This window comes from Neolamprologus multifasciatus, chromosome 16, assembly GCF_963576455.1.
Source record: "Neolamprologus multifasciatus chromosome 16, fNeoMul1.2, whole genome shotgun sequence".
Lineage (NCBI taxonomy): Eukaryota > Metazoa > Chordata > Actinopteri > Cichliformes > Cichlidae > Neolamprologus > Neolamprologus multifasciatus.
The window spans coordinates 34,984,825-35,011,113 of record NC_140454.1 but is presented as its reverse complement, the minus strand read 5'-3'; the positions used below and the strand labels follow the sequence as shown (position 1 = coordinate 35,011,113).

Genomic DNA, 26,289 nt, shown 5'->3' with positions numbered 1-26,289 from the left:
CATATCTGTACCAGTGGCTGGGTACTCTTCCTTTGAAAGAGCCAAGAGCCTTCCTTTCCACTTCCTCCATGTAAAGGTTGGCTACAATAGGTGACACGGGGGAGCCCATGGCACAGCCATGTTTTTGTCTGTAGAAGCCTTCGTTGTATTTAAAGTATGTTGTAGTGAGGCAGAGGTCTAACAGTGTGCAGGTCTGATCGGGTGTGAAGTTGGTCCTGTCCTCCAAGGAGTTGTCTTCTTGTAGTCGTTTTCTGACAGTCTCCACTGCCTCCGTGGTGGGTATGCACGTGAAGAGAGAGACTACATCAAAGGACACCATGGTTTCATCTGGATCCAGGGTAAGTTTCTGGACCTTGTCAGTGAAGTCGGTGGAGTTCTTGATGTGGGAGAGGTGCAGGATGGTAGCAAGGTGTTTTGAAATGTTATAAGTGGCTGAGTTTATGCTACTGACTATGGGTCTGAGTGGGACAGCTTCTTTGTGGATCTTAGGAAGTCCGTAAATGCAGGGTATGGCATCCCCTGGGTAAAGGCGGTGATATGTGAGGCGGTCAATGATTTTCTCCTTTTCAAGGTCCTGAAGGCAAGCTATAACTTTCTTTTTGTAGCTGCTTGTGGGGTCTCACTTTAAAGCTTCGTAGGTCTTGTTGTCACTGAGGAGAGTAGTGATCTTTGTGTGATATGTTGAGGCGAACTGAAGAGGAGGAGAGGGACAGGTGCTGCTAGGGTGAGACAGATGTCTCTCGCAGAGTCCTTTAGTGCTGCGGGCAGACAAGGTGTTCAAATAGCACAACTTCTGTTTTTTATTTCTATATGATGAACTCTGCATTATTAAGCGATAAGAACAAGTAATCTGATGTCCTGTAATCATGATGATGCTATAATTTGAGATACAATAAAAGATACAGTAAAAAAATACGTTTTTGTACAAAGTATCGAATCAGTATCGCCGATACCACCAATATTACTTGGTATCAGATCAGAAAGGGAATCAGTGGTATCGCACATCACTAGTCTGCAGACTGACAAGCTCCGCCCACTGACGTGTTTATACGAGCTGGCTCCCTCCGCCCACAACAAAAACATGCTTGGCTTTCCTTCTGGTGCCAACAGCCGGTCTTCTGCAATACTGCCATTACACCACTGCGTTGCGCTATTGTCACATAACTCCTGCCAAACTCCAGTAGAAAATGTCGTATTTAAGATTTCCCTCCCACGCTCAAAATCTAAACACGTTGTTGAGAGCAACTTAAAAATAGGAACAATTAAAAAGGCTTTTATTGGTTTCCAGTAAAGAATACAATCCAAATCAAGTAATGTGTGTTCTGTTCCCCCTAAACATGCAATAAAACTATAAAACATGACACATAAAAGCTGTTTATACAGTAAAGTTTGTGTGGAAGTTTCTTTCTGTTCTTTTATGTTTACTTTATTTTACTCCAAACTCTGTTTGAAGAGCTTTTAAAATTCGTACCTTATAACTGAGGACACACTCTCCACTTCAGTCTGTATAAAATGTCCAGCTCCACCAAATAAAAGCCATCAGTATTTTCTTATTTTTCTCAGGTTTAGATAACGCTCAGATATTAAATGTTATAAATATCAAATGATAACTCTTCTGGTCTGCAGGTGTCACTCCATAAAACCCGCTTAGAGAAATGCAGACGCACAGAAACAAATGTTTGTAAGTCACAATGATGCAGTTTCTTCCTGCTCACAGGAAGTACACATAATAAATGAAACTTGTGCACACATGGATCCTCTGCTCTTTATTTCACGATGAAGTGAAGCGTGCGATACTTTATGTCTACATGGAGATACAACATGTGGGGATGGAAGCATGAAGCAGCAGCTTTAATCTGCAGCTTTGTACAGCATGCTGTGTGGGAGGTGCTGTGAGCATGTATACAGTATACACTGTGGTAGTTGGTCCCATATGAACGTACACAGAGTATTTACAGTACTGGAAGCTATCATACACACAGATGGTTATCAGGTTAAATCATCCACTCCACCACGGGAGCACAGGACGTTCAAACTAACCAATGACAGAACTTCAGTCGTGATCCTTCATGCAGCAGGCTAAATGTGCTGAATATGTTCATCTAAATGTGTTTGTACAGGTGGAGAGCTTAATCTCGGAGCATTATGAGGACTACATGAGCTACAGTAGGAGACTTTAAAGGGAACCTCAGCGGCGGTACAGCGCCACATCAGCACTAGCCACGAGCTAAACGCCACGAGAACGGAGAACGTCCAGCAGTCCACAGCTTCAGTTGTTTCTGCAGGTGCGTCAGTAACAAGACCAGATCTAGATGTAAGGTTTACATCTCATACTAACTCTCACAGGCAGTATAACAGATGGACGCAACTGAAAACTGCTGCCAAAGCAGAAATGCCTTAAAGCTGCACTCATTTTAAAGGCCACCAGGGGGCAACAGCTGTGGGTGCAACAAGACTTCCTGTCCTGTAGACGTCTGTGACCTCTGTAAATACTTCCTCAACGAGTTTGAGCTCCATCAATTGTTTCATGTCAAACTGAATCAAAATTTAAGTTCATGTTATAATTTATTCATTTTTTTAAACTTTTGCTCAGAAATTGTTAGCCAATGAGTGAGCAGTATCAGTCCCGCCCCTTTTCTTGGGGTGGGACTGATACAGTGTGCGACATTGGTTTCAAAATGTCACACGCTGATCTAGAGGCTTCAGACATCAGCGGGCGACATCACTTCCGTCTGTGGTAACGAAAGAAACCTCAGAAACCATGACATCACCACTCAGACGCTGCGAGTCAGAGTTACAAACAGAAGTCACAGCATCAAAAATCATTTTACCTATCTCCATACATCGCTCAGCTGGCAAACATCACGGAAACGCTCGATCGAGACGTTTGTGTGCCGCACAGAGACGCAGCGGGAGCTTCATAACTGTAAATTAAAATCGCAGGCAGCCTTTTTCCTGTTGGCTAGCTTTAAGCCAAAGTCCGTAAACACGAACCAGTTTTATTCTACTGAAACACATCTGAGGTGCTTGTTGCTGGTTCATGTTGTCTGGAAACCTGTAATTACCACGTGTGGGCACAGGGGGCGCTGTTCAGCCAATGCTACGTCACACAGAGGTGGCGGTACCACCACAGAGACCGACGTGGTTTTCTGGACCGAAAACATAACCTTCTTCTTCAAGCTGATAGAGAGTGTTTTCTGAAGGTTTGCTCTGGAGAGAATAAGTCTGAGCGAGTTTGTCTTTGTTCTCTGGAAATGATCACTAATTATTTATCTGTTGGTTAAAACTCCAGAAAGCTGCTTTCATATTTGTTAATCAGGTTCAGTCAGTAAGTGTGAGAGATCTACATCTAGTCCTGGACTCGGTCAGGCTGCATGATATGACCCACACAATGTGCACACATCAGCATCTAAAAACAGTACAAACGGTATAAAACACAGACATAACAAAACAGATCATTTTGAAAGGCATCAATAAAAGTTAACAGTATGATCATATTTCAGCTGACTGCACTGATGCTGTAATATTGTTAGTTTGAAATGTGCTAAATGTGAATAACTTCCTGTAGTAAGTGCACATTTAGAGGAGAAGTGTCACATAAATACATATAAATGTAAAAGGTTACACGTGCATTTATAAAAACTCGAAACATTCGGAGAAACAGGAGCAAAGAGTCAGTTTGGTATAAAAAACTGAAACACAAAGTCAAATAAAAATGAAGACAAAGAAAGCAGAGTTCTGTTTCCTTCCTGTTTCTGTAAAGCCCACGTTTACATGAACTCTGCTGCGAGGAGCACACATCAAATGGAAATCAGCAGAACATACGTGCTCAGTGCTCAATGACGAGCTGCGCCCAAGGACCGATAGGTGTGACAAACCCACGTCTTTGATGGGCGGAGCTTATTTACTTGCTGTAACGATGTAGCAGTAGTGTTTGTTAGCATACATGTTGTTTGAGAAGCACAGAGATGTTTTAGTGTGGAACAGTCAAAATGAAAGAGTGACGTGTAAACAGCCTACACACGGACCTCCACCCAGCTCGACGCAGCTACACCTTTGGTCTGAAACTGAAAGGAAGCGTTTACTTGGATGTGGAACAGGAAATGAGACGTGAACTAACGTGCTGTGATGAGCAGGAACAAAGTCTGAGCTGTACAGTCTGCTGTCAGACAGCATTTCTGTCCTCATCTTCATCATTTTACAAAGCAAACAGGTGTTCCTGCTGACGTCAGTGTTGTTACCTGAGAAGGTCGTACACGGCCGAGGTTTCGCAGGTCACGTGGTTTAATAAAGTCCACGGGACGCTGGCTCGTCTTTTCTCCAGCGCTGACTGCAGCAGACCTCTGAAGGCAGTCGAGACTGTTCGGTAAAACAAAGTGCGGATAAAAAAGAATAAAGGTTGTCCAACAGTAAGGTTGTCGATCTGTTGCACGTTGAACCAAACAGACCGTCAACAGGAGGCATCGTGAGCAGCTGCATAGCTTGGTTGACTGTTTCAAGCAGAAACGCCTCTTCAGATCACAGCGCTACTGCACAAAGACACACCAACACTGACACCACGTCCTACATACATCAATGTTACTGCTAAAATTGCACCAGGTGTCCTTTATAAGGTCTGTCCCTAAATAAATTTCATTGTTAAAGTGCATAAAGATATGAAGCTGTTTTGAAAACATCACCTCTGGTCATTCAGACTACCTGCACTACCAGCCCAGCATGAACCTTTCTACCAAAACAGGGAAGTTCGTAAGTCTGTGCTGGGTTCAGGCCTCAGCCAGCATCAAGCTCTCAGAGGGGACGACCCCTGATCCACGTCAGACCCAAACAGTTACTGCTCGTCCTGTTCAACGTCCTGCAGCAGCACAAACGCTTATAAGTGAAAGAAGATGATGCTGAGTGCATTCAGATCGCTCTGTGGGACACAGCAGGAAAACAAGCCTAAAGAACTCAAAGGGAATGTCTCACTCAGACCTACGACGAGCTCTCGGCCGTGCCCTTCAGCAGCCGGCCACATCCTACTCACAACAGGAAACATGAGGGAAGAGCTCCACCCACACTGGCAGTCACAGCTGGAGACACTTCAGTCCTACGACAGGGTCAGTGCCACACCTGCAGAGATAAAGAGGCGACAGACTGTAGGTACACTCGGATTCTTGAGCCGGGGGTGAGTCTGTGGAGCTGGAAGCTTCTTTCATTTGGACACCAAATGAGGTCTCTAGGCTCGCAGCTACAACTAGTCCTTCGAAGCCTGAAAGTATTCCGGAATTCCTTCAATATCCAAAGGAGATTCCTGTAGATCAAGCCCACCCCCTACAAACAGCTGACTACACCCACCAGCCACAGAAGAATCATTTGGCCTCATCACCAACACCACCACTGTTTGGTCATCACAGGTAACCTGATGTAGGTAACACGTCAGAGGCTGATCACAGGACAGCTCCTGTCCATGAACAAACACATACTAGAAATTTAAATTCTGTCATTTGATGAAAAGTTCCTGCTGAGGGACGGATTTTGCATCCAGCTCCGAGTCGGCTCTGCGGGGTTTGGTTCTGGTTTGGAGCTGCGGGGGCCACACAGGTATCAGCTACCGGCTCGTTTATCCACAACAAAAGAAGAGGAAGACGAAGAGCAAGAAAATTAATGAGATCTTAAAGAAAAGCAAACTTCGGATCACTTTAGAAGCAGGTCATCCCGTCGGGCTCAGAGGTGGTGGTCGCCGTGGCGCCGCCTCCAACCAAAAAGACGGCAATGCTGGATTTGGACTGGTTTAATTTAGGGATGCCGACACTTCCTGCTCTACAAACACCGGATGGGAACTGGTTCTGGCTGCTACTGCCGTCAAACTCGAAGTCCGGGTCAAGAGCCGTATCTGTGGAAACCACCCAGGAGGCCGGGCGCCATTTTTTCAGGGTGTATGGAGTCTTGACCCGACGCTTGATTTTCTCCCCTGAGGCGCTCAGACTGCCGTTATCCACCACCAAAGCATCATCTGAGGAGAAGAAAGTGTTACAGATGTGAGGAGTTTGCACTGTTTTTGCATCTTTGTGGAGCTGCAGAGGTCACCCATGCTGCAGACCCCTCACAGAAGACCTGGAGTTCATCTGATAGTGTCTGACTGTCCGTCGGACTGAGCTGAGTTTTACAGACAGATCAGCGTAATCAGTTTGTCTCTGATGACCTGGTTACGTCGTGGTACACGGTGTAACCAGGTAACCAGCTACAGACTGTCCAGCTCGAGCCAGTTTTGAAAAACTGGAACCTGCAGCTTATAAGTTTGTTTAAAAGTTCAACTACAGAACAAACATGACTCACCTGAGGAGGTGCAGGGAGAGGACAGGTCCAGGGAACAGGGCCGCTCAGGTCTCCTGGCTTTGGTCTGTCCCACCTGGGATCGCATCAGACCTGCTGTTTGTGGCTCCACAGCTGAACTTTGGAGACCTGCAAGTTGTGGACCTGAAGCTTCTGCAGGAGCTGTGGTGTCTGAATCTTCAGATCCCAAAGCTTCGAGGGTTTGCTCCTCTGGAGACGAAGCTCCTGGCGTTTCTGGTGATGAAGGTTTCTGAAGGAGGATTAATGCGTCTGTTGGGGCGTCGGGTGCTGGGGAGGCCTGCGTTACTGAAGCTTTTGTTGAGTCAGAATCTTTGCAGCCTCGGGGCGAAGCAGCGGTGACACAACGCACTGGGTGACCTTTTGAGTTTTGGGCACATCTGGGGGTCGACGTGGTTTCAGAGTCTTCCTGGAAACACAGACCTGTATCGCTTTGACTGTGGGTGGTGGGAGGGGCCTGCAGTGAGAGGGCTTTGCTGGATGAAAGGAGACCAGAAGGAGCAGAAAGTTGAACCTTATGCTCCAGATCAGAGGTTGGGGGAGGGTCAGCTGATGAAGCCAGGGCTAGCCGGTTGTTGTTGTTGTTGGAGTTCGAGCCTCGGCCCGATAAGATGCTTCCAGCGCGGCTGTGACGATGATGAGCAGGAGGAGGGGCTTCGCTCTCAGCAGGAAGCTGCTCTCTGCTCAGCAGAGGTTCATGTTCATCAGGGCTGAAGTTGAGGAGATTCAAACGGCTGTCTTCTCCTCCCCTCACCCCTCCATCCATGGTCCCCTCCTCGTCCTCCGTCTGCGGCCCCGCCGGATTGGTTCGACCTCCGCCTATCACACCGTTCGTCAACAGGGTGGGGACGCCTGCGCTGTGACTGCTGCCGGCCGCTGTGATAGGCTGGACCTCGCTTCCAGCTGCAGCACTGCTTCTCACGTTTGTGCTGTTAGTAACCGTGGTTACCAGGTGTGGTTCTGCAGCCATAGCAACCATCACTGTGTTCATCTTGGCAACACCTGTTTCCACCTGGAACATGAAACATTTTGGATTAGTGACACAGTCGGCCCGCCTGATTCAGCTCCGCTGGTGAGTCGAGTCACGCTGTCTGAGGATCAGCTGGAGAACCCGGGCACAGCCCTACCTGTCGGTGGTTGGACTTGAACTTCCCCAGCTTCAGCCGTGACGAGGTGAAGCCGCTCTCCTTGACTTTGGGCAGCAGATGGAGACTGGTGGGCCTCTGAGGCAGATTCTGCTGTTTGGGGAGTGGGTGGATGGAGGAAGGAGGGCTATCTACACCTCTAACAGCCCGCACGCCACTACGAGAGGTGGATGGCGAGCTGTTCACCTGGAACAAAAGCAACAAGCATGAGCGTCTGATAGTTCATTCACCAGCAGCCACGCGCTGTACAGGCCCTCAGCTGCGTGTACCTGATGGTGCAGCACGTCGGTGGGTTGTGATTCGGAGCCAAACTGCTTCTGCGAGTGCTCCATCAGGTTTTCATCAGAACTCTCCCTCAGGTTCTTATCCACCTGCAGACACAGATGTTGGCAGATGTTAGTGTGTCGGGATGGAGGCCACTGAAACTGAAGAAAGACTTCACGGTTAAAACCTCTCTGGGGTCGAGCTTTGTGGCCTCCAGGTCTTCTTCTGTGAGATGCAGGCAGACTGGGACACTGGGCACGGCGCCACCTGGAGGACGGCGGGAGCAGAAACGTGAGGTCATAGCTGTGCTCGCTGCTTTAATGAGGTGTTTGGGTTTATGTCGGGGGCGTGGCTGTTTGTTACCTGTGTGCTGAGTTTCAGAGATGGTGCAGAGTAAGGTGGGCGGGGTCAGGATGGTGGTGGTGGGCACGCTGCTGTCTGTGGACAGCCGAGCCTGACGGACAGACGGACACAGAGCGATGAGACGCGTCCACGGTAACGGTTCGTTCAGGTGTGCTTTAATGGCGGCCGAGCTCCTACCTGCGCCTGCTGCCGTTCGTAGTTGATGGAGTTCCTGTTCTTCTCGCCGCCTTCTGCTCCGTTCACAGTCGTCTTGATGAATGATGCCTGGTGGTCATCTCCCTGGAGATTTCTGACCACGCCCACATGAAGATCCTCAATGAAGGGGGAGGCGGAGCCACCGTGAGGAGGCCACCGGCCATGAGACAGATTCCTGAGTGACAGACAGGAAGGCATGAAATCAAGACTTCCTGTCTGTCAGTTTTACACCGTGCATTTACTGTGACACAGTATCGTGGTACTGTGGTACTGTGTGTACCTGTGTGTACCTGTGGTACTGTGTGTACCTGTGGTTGTGTACTGCAGTGTGTGTACTCAGCAGTGTGAGTTCATAGAGCCTCTCCTCTGCACACTGAGCGGTGAGCCGAGCCTCAGCGTCCTGATCCCAGCAGTCCTCCATCGTGTCCTTCAGCGAGCGCAGTAACTAAAGTGCACAGAGGGAGAGACACGCTGGGATTACTCTACATCCAAAATACTTTTGGGAATTAACCTTTGAACCTTTGTCTACTTCAAAGGTTCAGGCTGTGGAGCAATCTGACGACATCGAACTGAAAGACGGACCAGGCTGTTCTCCTTCCAGGCCTCAGGGAATCTGGGCCTGTATTTCTCTCTGACCACCAGGCTCTGCATGTCCTCGAAGCTCGGATGATTCCCGAGCTCGGCCTGGAACGCCAGCTGGTACTCTGGCACCGCTTCCCCTGAACGAGCGGTGAACACAAACACGCTGTCAGCTGAGGTGGTGCTACTTTACTGTGTGTAAGCAGACGTGTGCAGGTGAGCGCGCTGCGTACCTGCGAACAGGTCGGAGCACCTCCTGAAGCTCTCCCAGTACAGCAGACCCAGAGCGTAGACGTCCACCTGCTTCAGCGCCGACTCGCAGTCTCTGAGGTTTAGAGCTCCGCCCAGAACCTCCGGAGACATGTAGCGCACTGTCCCCACCTGCACACAAACACACCATCCATCAGCTCCGCCCTCTGCTCATTCCTCACCTGCACATCCAGATCAGAGCGAACGTTTATGAACTTTGACCTCAGATATGGCCATGGTGTCGTCGTCTCCGGGGCGACAGGGCCGGGGTCCCGTCAGTCTCATGGACAGGCCGAAGTCGGCGAGGACGCAGGACAGATCGGCTCGGACCAGGACGTTCCTGCTGGTCAGGTCTCTGTGGGCGACGGCCGGTTTGTGCTGGTCTGAGACAGTCGGGGTACACGTGTTTGTTGTTGTTTACAATCGACCAGGTAAACAAAGACAGCAGGAAAGAAAAGCACAAACAGGAAGAAACAAAGAGAGCAACGTGCAGACGTTTCACAGCAACGCAGCCGAACGATGACGGCATTCACGTCGCGGAGCTGCCGATGAAACCAAGAAGGCGTTCTGTTTCCTCTGACACACGTTCAGCGATGGAAACATGAAAGAATGACAAACTGAGCCTTTTAAGGTTTTTACTGTTAAAGAGAAAAATAATAATTCATCAGAAACATCATCCTTTCTTTTCATGTGACAACGACATTGCGTTCAGAAACAGCTGACCGTTATCCACCCGAGCCTCTGCTGTCAGAGAATTAATCCTCCAACCTCAAAATCAGCACCATTCATCCAGATATTTATTATTCCATTTATGTCATTTGTTCTCCAAACAAACAAAAGCAGCAGACTGGGTCTGCTCAGCCAGCAGGGGGAGACACAGCACCTGTTTCCAGATGCTCCTCACACGGACCAATCCGCTGCTGAAAATAGACCCTGAGTGGCACCGTTTCTTCCTGTGTGATCAAAGCCTGTGATGAAGAAACGAGGATGACTCTGCACGAGCGACACGAGGTCGTCTTACCTCCTCGGTGCAGCTCAGTGTGCAGGAAGGCGAGGCCTCTGGTCACGCCGTGAGTCATCCTGCAGCAGGTCAGCCAGTCCACAGCGTGGAGAGACAGGTAGTGAGACAGGCAGCCCTGCAACACACACACAGACACACACACACACACACACAGACACACACACACACACACACACACACACACACACACACACACAGTTTGACCCTTCAATGCAGCTTTGTCTGATCTTTTTGACACAGGAAGTTCCTGCAGCATGGATGATGCGTGTTGTACACTACACTGCCAAAAGTATTTGCTGCCTTCGCACACATGACCCAGAGTGACATCACAGGGTTTAATATTATGTTGCCTGGCCTGTGCAGGTAGATTGGCCTATAATTAGCTAAGACTGCTGGGTCTAGAGATGCTTTTTGAGTAAAGGTTTAACTGCAGCCAGCTTGAAGGCCTGTGGTACATAGCTGATTATTAGAGATAGGTTGATCATATATAAGATCGAAGAATTAATCAATGGCAGGACTTCTTTGAGCAGTTTTGTAGGAATGGGGTCTAAAAGACACGTTGATGGTTTGGAGGAAGTAATTATTGAAGTTAACTCAGAAAGATCGATTGGAGAAAAAGAGTCTAACTTAACATCAATGGTACTAAGAGTAGCTGTAGATAATATTACATCTGTGGGATGATTATTGGTAATTTTTTCTCTAATGATAAAAATTTTATTTGTGAAGAAGTTCATGAAGTCATCACTAGTTAACGTTAAACGCTGGCTCGTTGGCTGATTTGAGGCCTTAGTTTCACCGGAGCTTCAGTATCCAGAGTCGTACGTAGTGAGGAGTAAAGTTATTAACACGATAATCGACCTCTGTTGGAGCAGCGTTCAGATAGCTGCTCTGTGTTGGTACAGTTTATTTTTAATATCCATTTCTTACTTATTTGTTTGTTGATGTTGGCAGTTCCATATATTCACTCTGTAACTGGATACGATGAAAGAAAATAAAGTTCAAAGACGGCAGAAAGTTAAAGTGGTGACTTCATGGTTGATGTTCAGCCTTAAGATGAACCGTGTGTGTGTGTGTGTGTGTGTGTCTGTGTGTGTGTGTGTGTGTGTGTGTGTGTCTGTGTGTGTGTGTGTGTGTGTGTGTGTCTGTGTGTGTGTGTGTGTGTGTGTGTGTGTCTGTGTGTGTGTGTGTGTGTGTGTCTGTGTGTGTGTGTGTGTGTAAAAGCAGACACTTAAACAAGTAATTACTGTCTGAGGGCTGCAGAGGAATGCAGAAACCCACCAGACCAGACATCACTGCATCTGTGTGTGTGTCTGTTTGTGTGTGAGATATAGACTGATAACAAGAGTCTGAACATGTTTTCACATGTTGGGAAACTTTTTGATGATGTCAGACAGGCGCAGATTGTAAAAATGATGTGAGGTCATCTGAAGCGTGTTTCAGGTTCAAGAGACGAAACAGTAAAGTCAGCTCATGGCTGCCTGGAAGGAAAGAAATCAATCTGAAGACTGACGGAGGTTTGGAAGCTGATCTGTGTGTGTGTGCGTGAGTGTGTGTGTGTGCGTGAGTGTGTGTGTGTGTGTGTGCGTGTGTGTGTGATCAGAGGCTCCAGACAGGAAGAGGGTGTGAAGGCGCCGTCTTCCAGCACAATAACAGACTAATGGAGAGCAGAGGTGAAGGCTGACAGCTGCACTGTGAGACTGTGTGAAGGCGCTGCTGGCGCCCCCACAGGCTGCAGACAGCATTACACCACAGGGCAACAGCAGACAAGCTGAATGTGTGAGGTTTGCCCCGAGGGGGCGCTAGAGGCATGAACGTGGAGGGTTAGGGTCAGGAGAGCTCAGACAGCAGACGCAGTCAGACGTGGTCCAAACACACCTGAGGCTCAGCCAGGTCATCTGACCAATAGCTGAGCCTCAGCAGTCAGACTCACTCTGAGTGGGCTCGGCCTGTCATGCCTGCTTTGGGCCAGATTTGCTCCCCTGACCACCACCGGAGGACTGGGCTCTCTCAGTCCACGGGGACCTGCCGTGACCGAGCTTCAGACCTGCTGTGATGAACTCACGTGTGGGTAGTACTCCATGATGATCAGAAACTCAGGGCGTCCTTCCGCCGTCGTCCTCTCGTTCGCGGTCAGGAAGCGGGCGATGTTGTCGTGCTGCTGCAGCAGCGGCACGCAGTAGATGGAGCGCTCGTTGATGTAGTTCTGTCGGTTAGCTGAGCCGAAGAGTTTGGCAGCCACGCAGCGCTCGTTAAGAGAACCGCGAAACACTGCGCCGTAACGGCCTCGACCAATCAGCTGCCAGGACAGAGGATAGAAACAGGAAAGTGAGCTGTGGCGTTCCTCACGGATCAATCTGAGGTTGAACCTCTAACCTTCGTATCATTCTGATTGGTCTGTTTTTATTGGCCCCACCTCTTCCCTTAAAGGAACAGTGCAACAAAGGGGTCAGAGGTTACAGGATGGTCAGTTTGTGACGGTGTTGTTGTGCTGCTGTTGTTCCTGCTGTGATGGAGTTGGAGACTGACCAGTATTATCCAAATAAACCTGTGCAGCTGCTGCAGGGTGTGTGTGTGTGAGAGTGTGTGTGTGGGTGTGTCTGTGTGTGTGTGTGTGGGTGCCTAAGTGTCTGTGTGTAATAGGGCTGCCACGATTAGTCGACTATCAAAATCGTCGACGACTGATTTAATAGTCGACGCGTCGTTTGAAGCTTTGTAAGATCACAAAAGACGCAGGAATAAGTAGTAGGATTTAAGAGTGTAATAACGGACTGAAACAGAAGATGGCAGCACTGCATGTACAAGGATGCCAGCTGCCGTTAAACCCCGAAGAAGAAGAAGCAGCTGTGTCCCAGAATTCATAGCGCAGCCCAGCTCAGTTTCCAACAATGGCGGCAGCTAGTTAGTTTTAATATTACTCTTATTATTCTTTCTGGGTCACAAAATAAACGTTTAACATATTTTCAGGCGAGAATGTAGCTGTGTAAACCTCAAACCTCACCACATATTTTCAAAAGCGCTCCGACGTTTTCGGAGACGTCTGTTAGCCACTAGCTCGATAGCTAGCCGGGGGCTAGGCTAACTAGAGCCGTGAGAACACCGGACTCCCGGCTAATCGTTTTCAAACCCACCGCCGTCTTTCGCTACTCAGGTTAAACATGATATATAAGTCACTTAGATAACTTAAAAATGTTATTGTTTGGCTTTTTTAGTATTTTATTTGTTCCTGAGTAAATATGTTTTTCTGAGATTAAAGTTATAGTTTTTACACAGCTGAATAAACGTCAAGCAGACAACTGATTATCAGAAGTGTGAGATGCTCGAGAATTTACTCCGGTGTCCTGTTATATTTTAGATAGCAAGGAGTTTATTAAACTTCACCGAAACAATCTGCAGATTTCATTAACATTTAATAAACTATCATCTTGTCTTTATTTTTAGTTAGCACAGACCTGAAACACTTAAAGCTGTAAGCTAATGATAGTTATATAAGAGCAGATGCTGCTGGTGCAATAAGCTGTACGTTTTACGTCCAATGGATGATGATCTGATTAGTCGACTATCAAAATAATCGTTTGTGGCAGCCCTAGTGTGTAAGAGTGTGTCTGTGTGTGTGTGTGTCTGTGTGTGTACCTCCAGCAGTTTCAGGTTGTCGAGGTCGATGGAGGACTCTGCGTTCGCCTCCATCACATCCACAGCAGACAGACTGTGTTTCTGCTTCCCTGCACAAACACACACAGCTGATCACATGACCTCAGTCTGGCAAGGACCAACATGGCTGCCGGACAGCAGCTAGGTTACAAGTGAGTTAACATTGATTTTTATGTATTTGTTATAATTCGTGTCAAAATCCACAATCAACAAAACGCAAAGCACAGATGTCACTGCAGCTCTTATCACATGACTAATTCCACGTGTGAATTACTGTCAGAGGTCGTCAGATGGGCGAGTTTCCTTTGATTACAAAAACCACAGTCGTGAGATAGCGCCACCTCCCGAGGACTTCAAACCTCCACACACTAAAACAAATCAGCTGATCGCTCAGAAAGCACTTCCTGTTTACAGCGACCGTTTAAAAAGAGCACAGGACGTTCAGGCTATTGTGCTCTAAAGATTACTCTGAGACGACAAACCTCCGCCCAGCTGGAAAATTCCCTCCACACGTCATAAGATCTTAAGTTCCCGGACCTTTCAGAGTATCTGACCCTCACTGTGTGAGGTTTGCTGAGAAACGTCGTGTCACATGGTCTCTTCAGTGTGTTTCAGTTCAGATCCAGCTGTGAGCCTGTGAGCAGCTCCGCTAACGTTTTCATGCAGATCCATCGATCCTGCTTTAATCTGAAAAACTCATCACATGACTTCCTCATTTGTTTCTTCACAAAACACTAAACTGTGTGTAGCTGTGTATATACGTGTGTGTGTGTGTGTGTGTGCGCGTGCGTACGTACGTTTTATTATGCGGTATCCCAGGAACAGCGCCACAATGAGGATGGCCGCTATGGCGATGGTTACCAGGGCGATGAGCACCGTCACCTCTGGCTTCAGCCGGTGATCTGAGGGGTTATGATGTCATCATCACATCAGTGCGACACACATGTTTGTACTTCTGTCTTTGTGAGGACCTGCGCTCTGAGGTCAGCAGGTCAGACTGAGGGGCTCGTACAGATCAGACCTCAGACCAGCTGTCGGTGACACTCGTCCACCGCACCAGCAACCACGAGGACAGAAAGCTGTGGCTCATTAAATCATTAAGTGTGTTACTGTAGGGTCTACCTTACCATAAAACACACCTTGAGGCGTCACTCAAGTTCAACTTTCACTCAGACCGTCTAAACTTGTATCCAGTGTTTGGGAACTACAGACATTTTCACCAGAGATGGCACCAGACCTCTTTTTATGTTCGATACCGATATCATACATTTGGATATCTGACACAGACATCCAGAGTTTAAAGCAGCGCAAATAAATGCAAACTTGTCTTTATCAGGATCAGGGCTGGGACAGAAAATCTAGACCCGCCCCTGCACAGTTACCAGCTGTCAGCTACCTAAAAAGGATCCTGGTGTTATTTGTCTCTCAGAAACAGTTCATAACTTCAACTCATCCATGTCACCTAAAAGGTAAACCTGTTTCTCCATCAGCTGTTCAGCTCTGATGATTCAGTAAGGACATCTCCTGGTTTCATCTTCATGTTTCCCTCTCACCTCATATCCAAACCATCATGACCAGCAGCTGTATGCGTACATGAACTCTCTTGATTTTTCCAGGAAGAATCCAGAATTTCAGTGCACCTCCCGAAAATCTCCCGGAGCCATTCTCCCGAATTTCTCCCAATTTTCCACCCGGAAAACAAAATTGAAAAACCATATCCCAGAATTCATAGCGTGGCCCAGCCAATTACAGTTATTAATCTTTCTGGGTTGAAAAATCAAACTTTTAACATATTTTCAGGCGAGAATGTAGTTGTGTAAACTTCAAATATCTGAGCCGGCGAGAACAGCGAACTCCCGGCACATCGCTTTCAACCCCCCCGCGGTCTTTAGCTAGTTATCTAAGGCTACGTTCACACTGCAGGCGAAAGCACATCAAATCAGATTTTTTTGACCCTATGCGACGCATATCCGATCATGGTGTGACAGTGTGAACGGCACAAATCCGATATTTTCAAATCCGATCTTGGGTCACTTTTGTATGTGGTGCTGAATCCGACACATATCTGATGTTTTAGAAAGCTGCTGTTTGATGGTCACGTCGCATTAAATCCGTCTTTTACGTCACTGACACAAGACAGACGCCAATTATCAGCGCCGGAGAAGACATCGCAAACGCTTCCTGTCCATCCGGTGAAACTGTTGGGAAGACAACGTTGGAGAAACGTGAACATTTTATTTGTACTGTATAATCTGTAACTATCCTTTGAAGCACCGCTCCTCTAAAACAGCAATAAGGATCATTATTAGGTTATTTACATTATTATGTAAATAACAAAATAACTTAAAGCAAAAATTGGGAAACGTGAAGTCTGAAGTCTTTATATTAAGGTCCATCAGTCAAACAATACTGTTGGTCTGGGTCTAAACAGAGCGCGTTGTGTGTGACGTCTTCTTTTGCGCATGCGGGCGCTTTGAGCGTTCACACTAGAGCGCGTTTGCTGTCGCATTTTATTTGTAGTGTGAACGAGCAGACAAAAAAATCGGATTTGATCAAAAAATCTGAATTGAGCATTAAGACCTGCAGAGTGAACGTAGCCTAAGTCACTCAGATAACTTAAAAATGTTACTGTTTGTCTTTTTTCAGTGTTGAATTTGTTCCTGAGTAAATCGGTGGATGGATGGATCGGGTTACATTTTTAATTTCTCCCCGATATCCAGTAATTTAGGTCGGGACCGATACTGTATATGGGATCGGTCCATCTCTAATTTTTACATACAGCTGCTGTTCCCTCGACACGTCCAGGTGAACGAAGCAGAGAGAGGAAAGTGTTTTCTAAAACAGAGAACGGCGTGTGCTCTGGCTCACAGGGCGTTTGGTGCTAATGATGAGTTCGCTGCTAAGAGAGGCTAACAGGAAGTTAGCTTCCAACAAACAGCAGCGTCATAGCGAAACAGAATAAATAGATGCTTATCTTTTGTCTCTTCTTGCTGCTGCTCAGTGGAGGCGTTGCTAACGGTTACACTGCTGGGTCACATGATGAGTTATTATGGAGCGGGGACCACTGATTGGTGTCAGTGCTTCTCACCTGTCTGTTCCGCCCGGCCGTCCGTCCTCATTGGTTTCAGAGCGGGTGTGTCGGCGGTGGGCGGGGCCTCTGTGTAGTTGGCATTGCAGAGGTCGTGGCTGCAGCAGCAGAAGCGATAGCTGCCTTTCTGCGTGGAGGACGGCTTCTCTGTTACCAGGATACAGCGGTCGGCTTGACACTCGTGCAGGTGAGTCCAACAGCCTGAAAGCAAACCGAGGCCAAACTGTAACCAGACACAGTAGAAGAAGAACGGAACAGAGGTCAAAGGTCAGGGAGTAACAAACCCCGATGAGCTCACCTTGGTTCAGCAGGTGCATTTCTCCATCTGCTTTTTTTTCCCACAATCCATAGCAGCGGGAGCCGTGGCTGCAGCGGATCGTGCCGTTCTCCAGCACCACTCCTCGCTGCTCATTGGCAGGAACAGGCTCCACCCCCTGGGGGTTACTGGTGAAAGCACACAGTCTGTCCTCAGCATCACTGGACTGCAGACCTGAAAACACAGACTCACCTGTCAGCTAACAGACTGTATATTAAAGAGGGTCAAACCCTGTCTAACAGCCAGCAGGGGGCGATGTCTGAGCTCAGTGACCTTTGACCCGTTTCAGGTCTGACTGAACAAAACAGGAAGTTTAGTTTGGAACTGATGGTCAGAGTCGCAGAGGAACAGGAAGTGTTCTTGTCCCCGCACTGTGTGACGCGTCCACAGCTAGACTGACCTCTGACCTCAGCCTTCACAGAGATCGAGCTGTGAGGTCGTGAAACTGCAGCGAAGCCTCACATAAACACTTCTGACAGTTACTGTCCTCCATCATCGTCGCCTCAGAGCGAGCGGCGAGCAGTGACGGAGGTCAGAAACGATCTTTGTTCTTGTTTGTCTCGGGTTGTTTGTGGTTGGAGGTTGGGCTCGGTGACATCATTACACGGATCTCTGTGATTGGCGTCCACGTCAGCCTGAAGGAAAACTCTGACAGCAACAAATTAACACGCAGTGTGGCGCTCCGAGAGCGCCGCGGGAACGTCAGAGCGGCGTTCTCGCCTCGGGCCGCTCAGCCGCCTTTACAACAAAAACCATTAATGTGATGTCCCAGCAGCTCGTCTACACGCATCCCATCAGCCCACGCGCAGCTTCGGACGCCGCAGCGACCGAGGAACGCTGGAAGGAAGCGAGAATCTGAAAACCAGCAAAGTTTGATATTAAACGGTGATGTTTGCTCGCTCGTGCTGTCAGAGCTACAGCTGAAGAAGCCCGAGGCTCAACAAGAACACGGGTGAGAAAAACACTGAGGTCAGCTCCCGCTGTCCGCCTGATCGTCGTCAGGTCGGGGGGTCGCGCAGGGTGACGGCGGTCTCGGGGATCGAGTCATCACTGAGGAACGAAGCACGGCGCTTTGTTTTTAATATCAGTCTGATTAATAATTAGGACCTGGTGTAATGTGAGAGTGCAGCAGCCGCAGGCATCATCATCATCATCATCATCATCATCGGACACTTTACTAACGCCAGAGGGAAACTGAGTCGTCATGGCAACAAACATGACAGACCACAAAGCCCTCGTATGAAGTGCAGAGACAGACGACATCAGAGGACATCAGAGGACAGCAGCACTCACACTGATGTCTCTGCTACAGGTATCATCACTGTTTGCTACAGGAGGTGTGACAGCAGCAGCGGGGACGCCGTCCTGTGCCGCTCGCCGTGACATCAGAGAACTGCTGGAGGTACAGCAGAGTTCCTGCTGATGTCACGCAGCTCGCCGGGTCACTCCACCTGAGGGGCTCCACAGTGAGGCTGAGCAAAGCCTGGTCACACAAACACACCTGTGTACCTGAAACCTGAGCTGCTGGCTCTTTCTGATTGGACGCAGGTGTTTCCAGAGTGATGGATTAACGCGCTCACACAGCTGGACTGTTGTCATTTCCAGATGTTGTGTGTCTGTGTTTTTACATCAAACTGAAGCCCAGAAATAAAACTTTTAACTGTTTCTCATGTCAAGCTTCATAAGACAGCGCATGTCTCGGGTTGCCGTGGCAACAGCAGCAGCTGTTCAGCCCACGCGTCTTTTGAACAACGACAACAGAATCGCCTGGATGCACATCTGGATGTTTCTGTGTTTTCAAGAAGAAAGTCAAACGTTTGCACACACAGCGAGAGCAGGATCTGACTGTGTGTGTGTGTGTGTGAGTGTGTGTGTGTGTGTGAGTGTGTGTGTGTCTGTGTGTGAGTGTGTGTGTGTGTGTGTGTGTGTGTGTTATTTTGGTTTACATGTGAATGAGGAGCTGCATTCCTGAACGGAGTCTGCCGTCTCCACCCGGGCGGCGTGGAGCCAGCACAGCGCTGTGTTTAGTCTGCACCGAACACACTCACAGCCGGAGGAAGGTGTGTGTGTGTGAGTCTGTGTGTGTGAGTCTGTGTGTGTGTGTGTAGCCTTATCAACCACATCGCAGCACAAACACAGAGCACGCTCAGACTGCCTGACGACAGCGTGTGTGTCCCAGTCGGGACCAGAGGGTGTGTGTGTGTGTGTGTGTGTCTGTGTGTGTGTGTGTCTGTGTGTGTGCGTGTGTGTGTGTGTGTGTCTGTGTGCGTGTGTGTGTGTGTGTGTCTGTGTGTGTGTGTCTGTGTGTGGATGCACAGTCGTGAAGTGAAAATGCAGGAATGTGAACACACAACAGGGCGGCTTCAAGGCCACACACACTGATTTCACTGAGACTGTGTGGGTGCTTCCTGCCCGGCGGGGCGACGACAGCTCGCCATCAGCTGTTTAAGGCCGACAGTGAACTCTGTGTGGAGCATCACAGTCACTCTTCATGGACATAAATCTGCTCCGTGTGTCTCACGCCGTCCTTCACTCACGTCTTCGGTCTCGGTCCACAAACTGAGAAACATGCACGCTTTCACAGTTAAGCTGAACTTTGACCCTTTGGTTATAAAATGAGGTCAGTTAATAATTGTGCCTGATCTGAGATCAGTGAGGAACCCTATCACAGATCACTGAGTAGGTCAGACACACCGTTCATGTGTGTGTTACTGAGAACAACGGACCCAGGCTCCACCCGCTGCTCCTCCACCCTCACACTCAGTCCTCTCCTGTCCTTATACACATGACTCCACCCAATCCACTCCACCTGTGGTTGGACTAAGCTTATAGACCTGACCTGTCAGGGTGGGGCTCTGCTCCAACCTGACACTGCAGTAAAACCAAGGAGATGGTTACTGACTACAGGAGGGGCGGAGTCTCCATCAAGATTGTCTTCAAACACACCGCCTCTGGTTAAAGAGCCATCAGAGGCCACACCCCCCGAGAGCTGCACAGGAATTACACCCACACAATCGGGCACGCTCGCTGCTCGACGGCACACGGGCAGCCTGTTCAGCAGCCTCCACCCTCTCGGAGGACATCTCCAACCTGGACAGCAGATGTGTGACATCATCACTGTGTGTTTGTAGCATCATCAGCTTCAGGTCAGTCCCGCCCTAAATGTTCATCACGAATCCTTATTTACTCTCACTGATTTTTATCAATGTTTTTGTCTCACTGACAATACACCATTATTATTATTATTATTGTCATTATTATCATATCCAGCTGCTCATGGCCTTATGTTTGTGCCGCTATTCTGAGCGCACGTAAAAAAAATTGCAGGTGCAGGTGTTGCATTTTGAGGAGAAATTTATTTTGAATTTATTTTCGAAGAAAAGCTAAATTTGAGTGAACAAAATTCAAAATGTATTTCAGTGTTTGCTATTATCCACACACACACACACACACACACACACACACACACACACACCAGCAGCCCCTCTCGCTCAGTTTTTACATTTGTGCTCACTCGCAAAGTGTTGCTCGCGCTCTCAACATTTCTGCCTGTGCGCGCTCAACTCTTTCTCTACACCGTTATATTTGTGCCACAAATCCAGCCAATCACAGACTTGGATGCAAAAAAAATCTGATTGTCTGTTTTGGTCTCCAATCAGCTCGAAATGACGAAATGCAATATCCCAGAGTCCATTTCGTCCATTTCGGAGATGCCTGTTACCCACCAGCTGACCGCATAGCTGGACTGGACTGATGATTTTTCATTTTTATGTTTGTTTGTTTGTTTTTGTAACGGTATAAACAATGAAAGGTGGTGGATTAGCCAATTGGTCATGATCAACTCTGGGCTGGACCAATTACAATACATCTGTGTCGAGGGGGAAACGAACGCGATTCGTCCCGTACTTCAGCTACAATGAAAAAGACACAAAGCTGGAGTTATTCTGTGTCTTTGCTGTCTTTTCTCCTCTCATTCTCTCCCTTCCCTCTCCTGTTGCTACTGCAATCATGAAACTGATCAATGATCAGCTGATCGTCTCTCTTGTTTGTTTATTGCCCACTTTGCCAGAAAGAGGAAACCAGCGGATGTCGCGTTAAACAACAGCAGCACGTTTAAGCTTGATCAGCTGTTGTTAGAATTTATTTAATATTAATTTCTAGTATCAGCTGATGTTTGCTGGAGCCACAGCTGTAAAGCTGCTGGTCATGATGGTTTGGATATGTGGTGAGAGGGAAACATGAAAGTGATACAAATCATACATATATACCAACAACAGTGTACATCACTGTCACAGGTAGGGCTGCCACAAACGATTGTTTTGATAGTCGACTAGTCACCGATTATTTTTGCGATTAGTCGACTAATCAGATCATCATCCATTGGACGTGAAACGTACAGCTTATTGCACCAGCAGCATCTGCTCTTATATAACTATCATTAGCTTACAGCTTTAAGTGTTTCAGGTATGTGCTAACTAAAAATAAAGACAAGATGATAGTTTATTAAATTTTAATGAAATTTGCAGATTGTTTCGGTGAAGTTTAATAAACTCCTTGCTATCTAAAATATAACAGGACACCGGAGTAAATTCTGGAGCATCTCACACTTCTGATAATCAGCTGTCTGCTTGATGTTTATTCAGCTGTGTAAAAACTATAACTTTAATCTCAGCCAAACCGATTTACTCAGGAACAAATAAAATACTGAAAAAAGCCAAACAATAACATTTTTAAGTTATCTAAGTGACTTATATATCATGTTTAACCTGAGTAGCGAAAGACTGCGGTGGGTTTGAAAACGATTAGCCGGGAGTCCGGTGTTCTCACGGCTCTAGTTAGCCTAGCCCCCGGCTAGCTATCGAGCTAGTGGCTAACAGACGTCTCCGAAAACGTCGGAGCGCTTTTGAAAATATGTGGTGTCTTGATAAGCTGAGCAGATATTTGAGGTTTACACAGCTACATTCTCGCCTGAAAATATGTTAAACGTTTATTTTGTGACCCAGAAAGAATAATAAGAGTAATATTAAAACTAACTACCTGCCGCCATTGTTGGAAACTGAGCTGGGCTGCGCTATGAATTCTGGGACACAGCTTCTTCTTCTTCGGGGTTTAACGGCAGCTGGCATCCTTGTCAGTGTTGCCAACTCCTCAGTTAGGAAAATCGCTATTGGCTGTCCTACAAGTTGCTATAAGTCGCTAAATGACGTCATCATCTAATTTGCATAATTGGTCATGCTAATGTAATTGTAACCTACGGAGCCCCGCGGGGGACATGGGAGAAAAAAAATTAAGATGCACTTTTGCGAGATATCGCAAAATAAACTCGGGATCTCGCAAAACTTTTAGCCGCATTCTTCGGACGCTGGCTCGAAGCCGACCGGGAGGTCGAGGCACGATGTGCCGGGAAAGCGGTGTTCCTCCCGGCTGTAGTAGGTCTCGACCTCCCGTTAGCTTCGAGCTAACGGGAAGAATGCGGCTAAAACTTTTGCGAGATCTCGCAAAAGTCCGTCTTAATTTTTTTTTCTCCCATGTCCCCTGTGGGGCTCCGTAGTAACCTACGGTGTTGGAGAGAGAAATAACATCGTGGAACGATGTTATTTATTAGGACTACAAATTAAATTTATTTTAGCAATTATTGTTTTTTAATGTCACAATTCCAACCCTGCTCCTTTATCCGGGCTTGGACCTGTGCAAAAGTGACCCGAAATAGGCACTCTGGTGGAGTTACTCTCTGTGTGTTTATAAGTAGTTTTAAACCTGATCCACAAAACAGCATAACAGTAAAAGAAGAACTGACAGCGTTACAGTCAGTGCGGCAGCGGCGGCTTCGCTCATGCGCGGTTCATTTGCAGTTTGGACGCACAGGTGTCTTAAGAGCAACTCGCACTTTCACGTCAAAAAGTCGTCATAAATAAGTCTCCAATAACACCAGAAAAAGTCGCCAGATTTGTCGCTGGTCGCTTTTTAGAAAAAAAGTCGCTAAGGGGGTCTGAAAACTCGCTAAATATAGCGACAAAGTCGCTAAGGTGGCAACACTGATCCTTGTACATGCAGTGCTGCCCTCTTCTGTTTCAGTCCGTTATTACACTCTTAAATCCTACTACTTATTCCTGCGTCTTTCAGGATCTTACAAAGCTTCAAACGACACGTCGACTATTAAATCAGCCGTCGACGATTTTGATAGTCGACGTAATCGTGACTAGTCGACTAATTGTGGCAGCCCTAATCACAACAGCTTTGTTTTAGTTCAAAGGCTTTATGGTTTTTCCTGTAACACCTGGTGGTGTAGTCGGTGATTTTTTGTCAGTTCAGCCTTTTATATTATGTTTAACCCGAGTGACCACCCAGTCAGCTGGTGGGTAACAGGCATCTCCGAAAACGTTAGAGCATTTATGCAAATATGTGATGTCTTGATGAATCGAGCAGATATTTGAAGTTTGCGCAGCACCATTCTGACATGAAAATATCTTAAAAGTTTATTTTGTGACCCAGAAAGAGTAATATTTCAAACTCTGCCACTCTGTGTTCTTCCGCCACTGCCTCGTTTGAGTTTTGGATGAAATGCATTCTGGGATATTGCATTTTGTCATTTCGAGCTGATTGGAGACCAAAACAGCCGATCAGATTTTTTTTTTGCATCCAAGTCTGTGATTGGCTGGTTTTGTGGCACAAATATAACGGTGTAGAGAAAGAGTTAAGCGCGCACGGGCAGAAATGTTGAGAGCACGAGCGACACATTACGAGCGAGCGCAAATGCAAAAACTGAGCGAGAGGGGCTGCTGGTGTGTGTGTGTGTGTGTGTGTGTGTGTGGATAATAGCAAACACTGAAATACAGTTTTTGCACGCAGGAATAAATTCTGTTCTCTCAAATTCAGCTTTTCTTCGCTCAAAATAAATTTCTCCTAAAATGCAACACTTGCACCTGCAATTTTTTTACGTGCGCTCAGAATAGCGGCACAAAAATAACGCCATATCTGCTGACCCCTCCCTGCTGACATCATCAAGCACAGCTGAGGTCGTCCACCATCATCAGGCAGCTACAGGAAGTGAGGTGATGATGTCACAGCGTTTAAAATCTCTTCCTCTGCTGTCCTGATTGGCTGAAACGTCAGAATGATGTAATGCTGACAGAGAAGTTCAGAAACAGGAGACCCACAGCTGCCCCCCCCTCCCCCCAGCCTAAACGATGATGTGTTTGATACTGACCGGTGACAGCAGGCAGCAGCAGCACACACAGGCACACCTTCAGCGCCGGGGACGCCATGTTGGATCCACCTCACAGGGTGATGGGCATCACTGATCCTGGGCTCGCTGCACCCCTCCCCCGCTGAAACACAGACAGGAGCTCGGTTTGTTCTCAGCAGACGAGACGCACACTCATCCATCACACACTCCACCTCTCTCCTCCAGCTCGCTCCGACAGCAGCACCATCCTGCAGGTCTGACAGCTGATTGGTTGTGAGAGTTGCACAAAGACATGCTGACCCCCCCCCCCGAGCCAGTGTGCAGCTCGTCCTTTTACAGTTGAAGATTAAGGAGGAGCTGCCAGAGGAGCACACAGAAACAGCCTTTAAACAGCTCCGTCAGTGTTATCCACCCGGGGTGGAGCTGCAGCTGTGGCACCGCTCATACACGCTGAACACGGTTACTGGTTTCCTGTTCCTGCATCGATAGTTTCTGTTGTTAGTCCCTACACTGTACCTCAGTGCATTTATGGCAGTACTGCAACTAAATACTGTAATATCATCACTGCTGCTGTTACAGTGACGATGATTTCCATCAACTAAATAACACGTGTGTAACGTCTCTGCTGTGCACTGTTTCTGTCTTTTTACTTTTCTGTAAAAAAAACTTTATTCATAATTTCAAATGTACACTCATCTGCCTCTTCATTAGGTACACCTGCTTATTAACACAAATATCTAATCAGCCAATCACAGAGCAGCAGACATGTCCTGCTGAGGTCAGAGGTCAAACTGTTTCAGACTGACAGTTTGGAGTAAACATGAAAGCACGGCTCCACCAGGCTGCTGCTGTGACACTGTGGGGTTAAACTGGTTCACTCCACTGTCACAGAGCTCAGGTGGTGGAGTGGGAGATGTCATCATGGGAGCAACAGCTGTGTGATGATGTCAGCTTCATGAATCTGAGCCACAGAATTAGAGCAGCTCTGAAGGAGAAAGGCTCCGCCCTGACAGCCAGCCAGGTGTACCTAATGAAGTGGCACATGAGTGTGTGCAGCAGCTTTATCATTCATACAAAAACCTGCAGGAGATGTTCCACAGTGCACGCACACACACACACACACACACACACACACATCTGTAACATCTGCATCAGCTCACAGTAAACCACACACACACACACTGAGCTGTGTGCGTGTGCGTGGCAGGTCATGACAGGTGCGTTATACACGCATCATGAAGGTCACACACGGCATATATACCATCACGTCATACAGAGGTCACGTGGCCGCCGCTGTACATCACCTGTATGTTTGTCCGCAGGTACGTTTAACGGCGCTTTTACAGCTGAGACTGGAGGGGAGTGGCGCGCGCACACACGCTCTCTCTCTCTCTTACACACGCACGCACACACGCACACACACACACACACACACACGCACATACACACGCACATACACAGCGGTCGGTCAAATAAAACGGTTCTTACCGGTGACGGAGGCTGGCTCGGCTCTGCGGGAGGAGACGAGGCCGTCTGTCTGTGTTCGGTCCCGGCTCGGCTCTGTTCGGCTCGGTCCGGTTCGGACTGTGATCTCGGGTGTCTGTCCGGGTGCAGCCGCAGGTTTGTGCCGCAGAAGGCGAAAATCCGCAGAGACGAAGCTGCGCTCAGTTTTTCTGCGGCCTCAGTCAGACTGTCAAACTAAAACACACACCCGAAACATCCGGTCACAGCCTTCGAAATAAAAGCACCGACACCTCCCAGTACAAACCACGTGGTCTGACATTAATACCAACGTAAATTTAACAGATATAATCATCAGATTCAAAATCTTAACTGCTTATACTTATATGAAATAAATACAACCTCTATTTTCAGTTTAACCTCCACTAAATGAGAAAACCTTTA

The 26,289-nt window shown here is 47.7% G+C and overlaps 1 protein-coding gene across 2 annotated transcripts; it reads right to left on the bottom strand.

The window, feature by feature from the left end:
- Positions 1-1,920: 1,920 nt before the first annotated feature.
- Positions 1,921-26,112, bottom strand: LOC146501190 (bone morphogenetic protein receptor type-2-like). 2 transcript variants are annotated; one of them, XM_085135599.1, is made up of 19 exons: positions 25,873-26,111; positions 24,406-24,526; positions 17,181-17,372; positions 16,883-17,083; positions 14,592-14,696; positions 13,777-13,865; positions 12,209-12,442; positions 10,147-10,261; positions 9,348-9,508; positions 9,110-9,257; positions 8,880-9,016; positions 8,606-8,742; positions 8,280-8,472; positions 8,103-8,193; positions 7,927-8,006; positions 7,745-7,846; positions 7,458-7,661; positions 6,316-7,342; positions 1,921-5,992 (listed from the first exon to the last, which is right to left on the bottom strand). In XM_085135599.1, exons 2-19 carry the CDS (start codon positions 24,461-24,463, stop codon positions 5,679-5,681), a joined length of 3,588 nt encoding a protein of 1,195 aa, XP_084991725.1. In that variant the 5' UTR covers positions 24,464-24,526; positions 25,873-26,111; the 3' UTR covers positions 1,921-5,678. The 2 variants fall into 2 exon arrangements, with proteins under 2 accessions (XP_084991725.1, XP_084991724.1); XM_085135598.1 differs by having other exon boundaries at positions 7,927-8,193; positions 25,873-26,112.
- Positions 26,113-26,289: the final 177 nt, after the last annotated feature.

Excerpts from the sequence above, each read along its gene's own strand:
- LOC146501190 (XM_085135598.1), bottom strand. The coding sequence starts at position 24,463 with ATGGCGTCCCCGGCGCTGAAGGTGTGCCTGTGTGTGCTGCTGCTGCCT. Across the intron at positions 17,373-24,405 it reads GCTGCTGCCTGCTGTCACCG|GTCTGCAGTCCAGTGATGCT; the intron begins GTCAGTATCAAA and ends CTGTGTTTTCAG. Across the intron at positions 7,662-7,744 it reads CCGACGTGCTGCACCATCAG|GTGAACAGCTCGCCATCCAC; the intron begins GTACACGCAGCT and ends CTTTTGTTCCAG.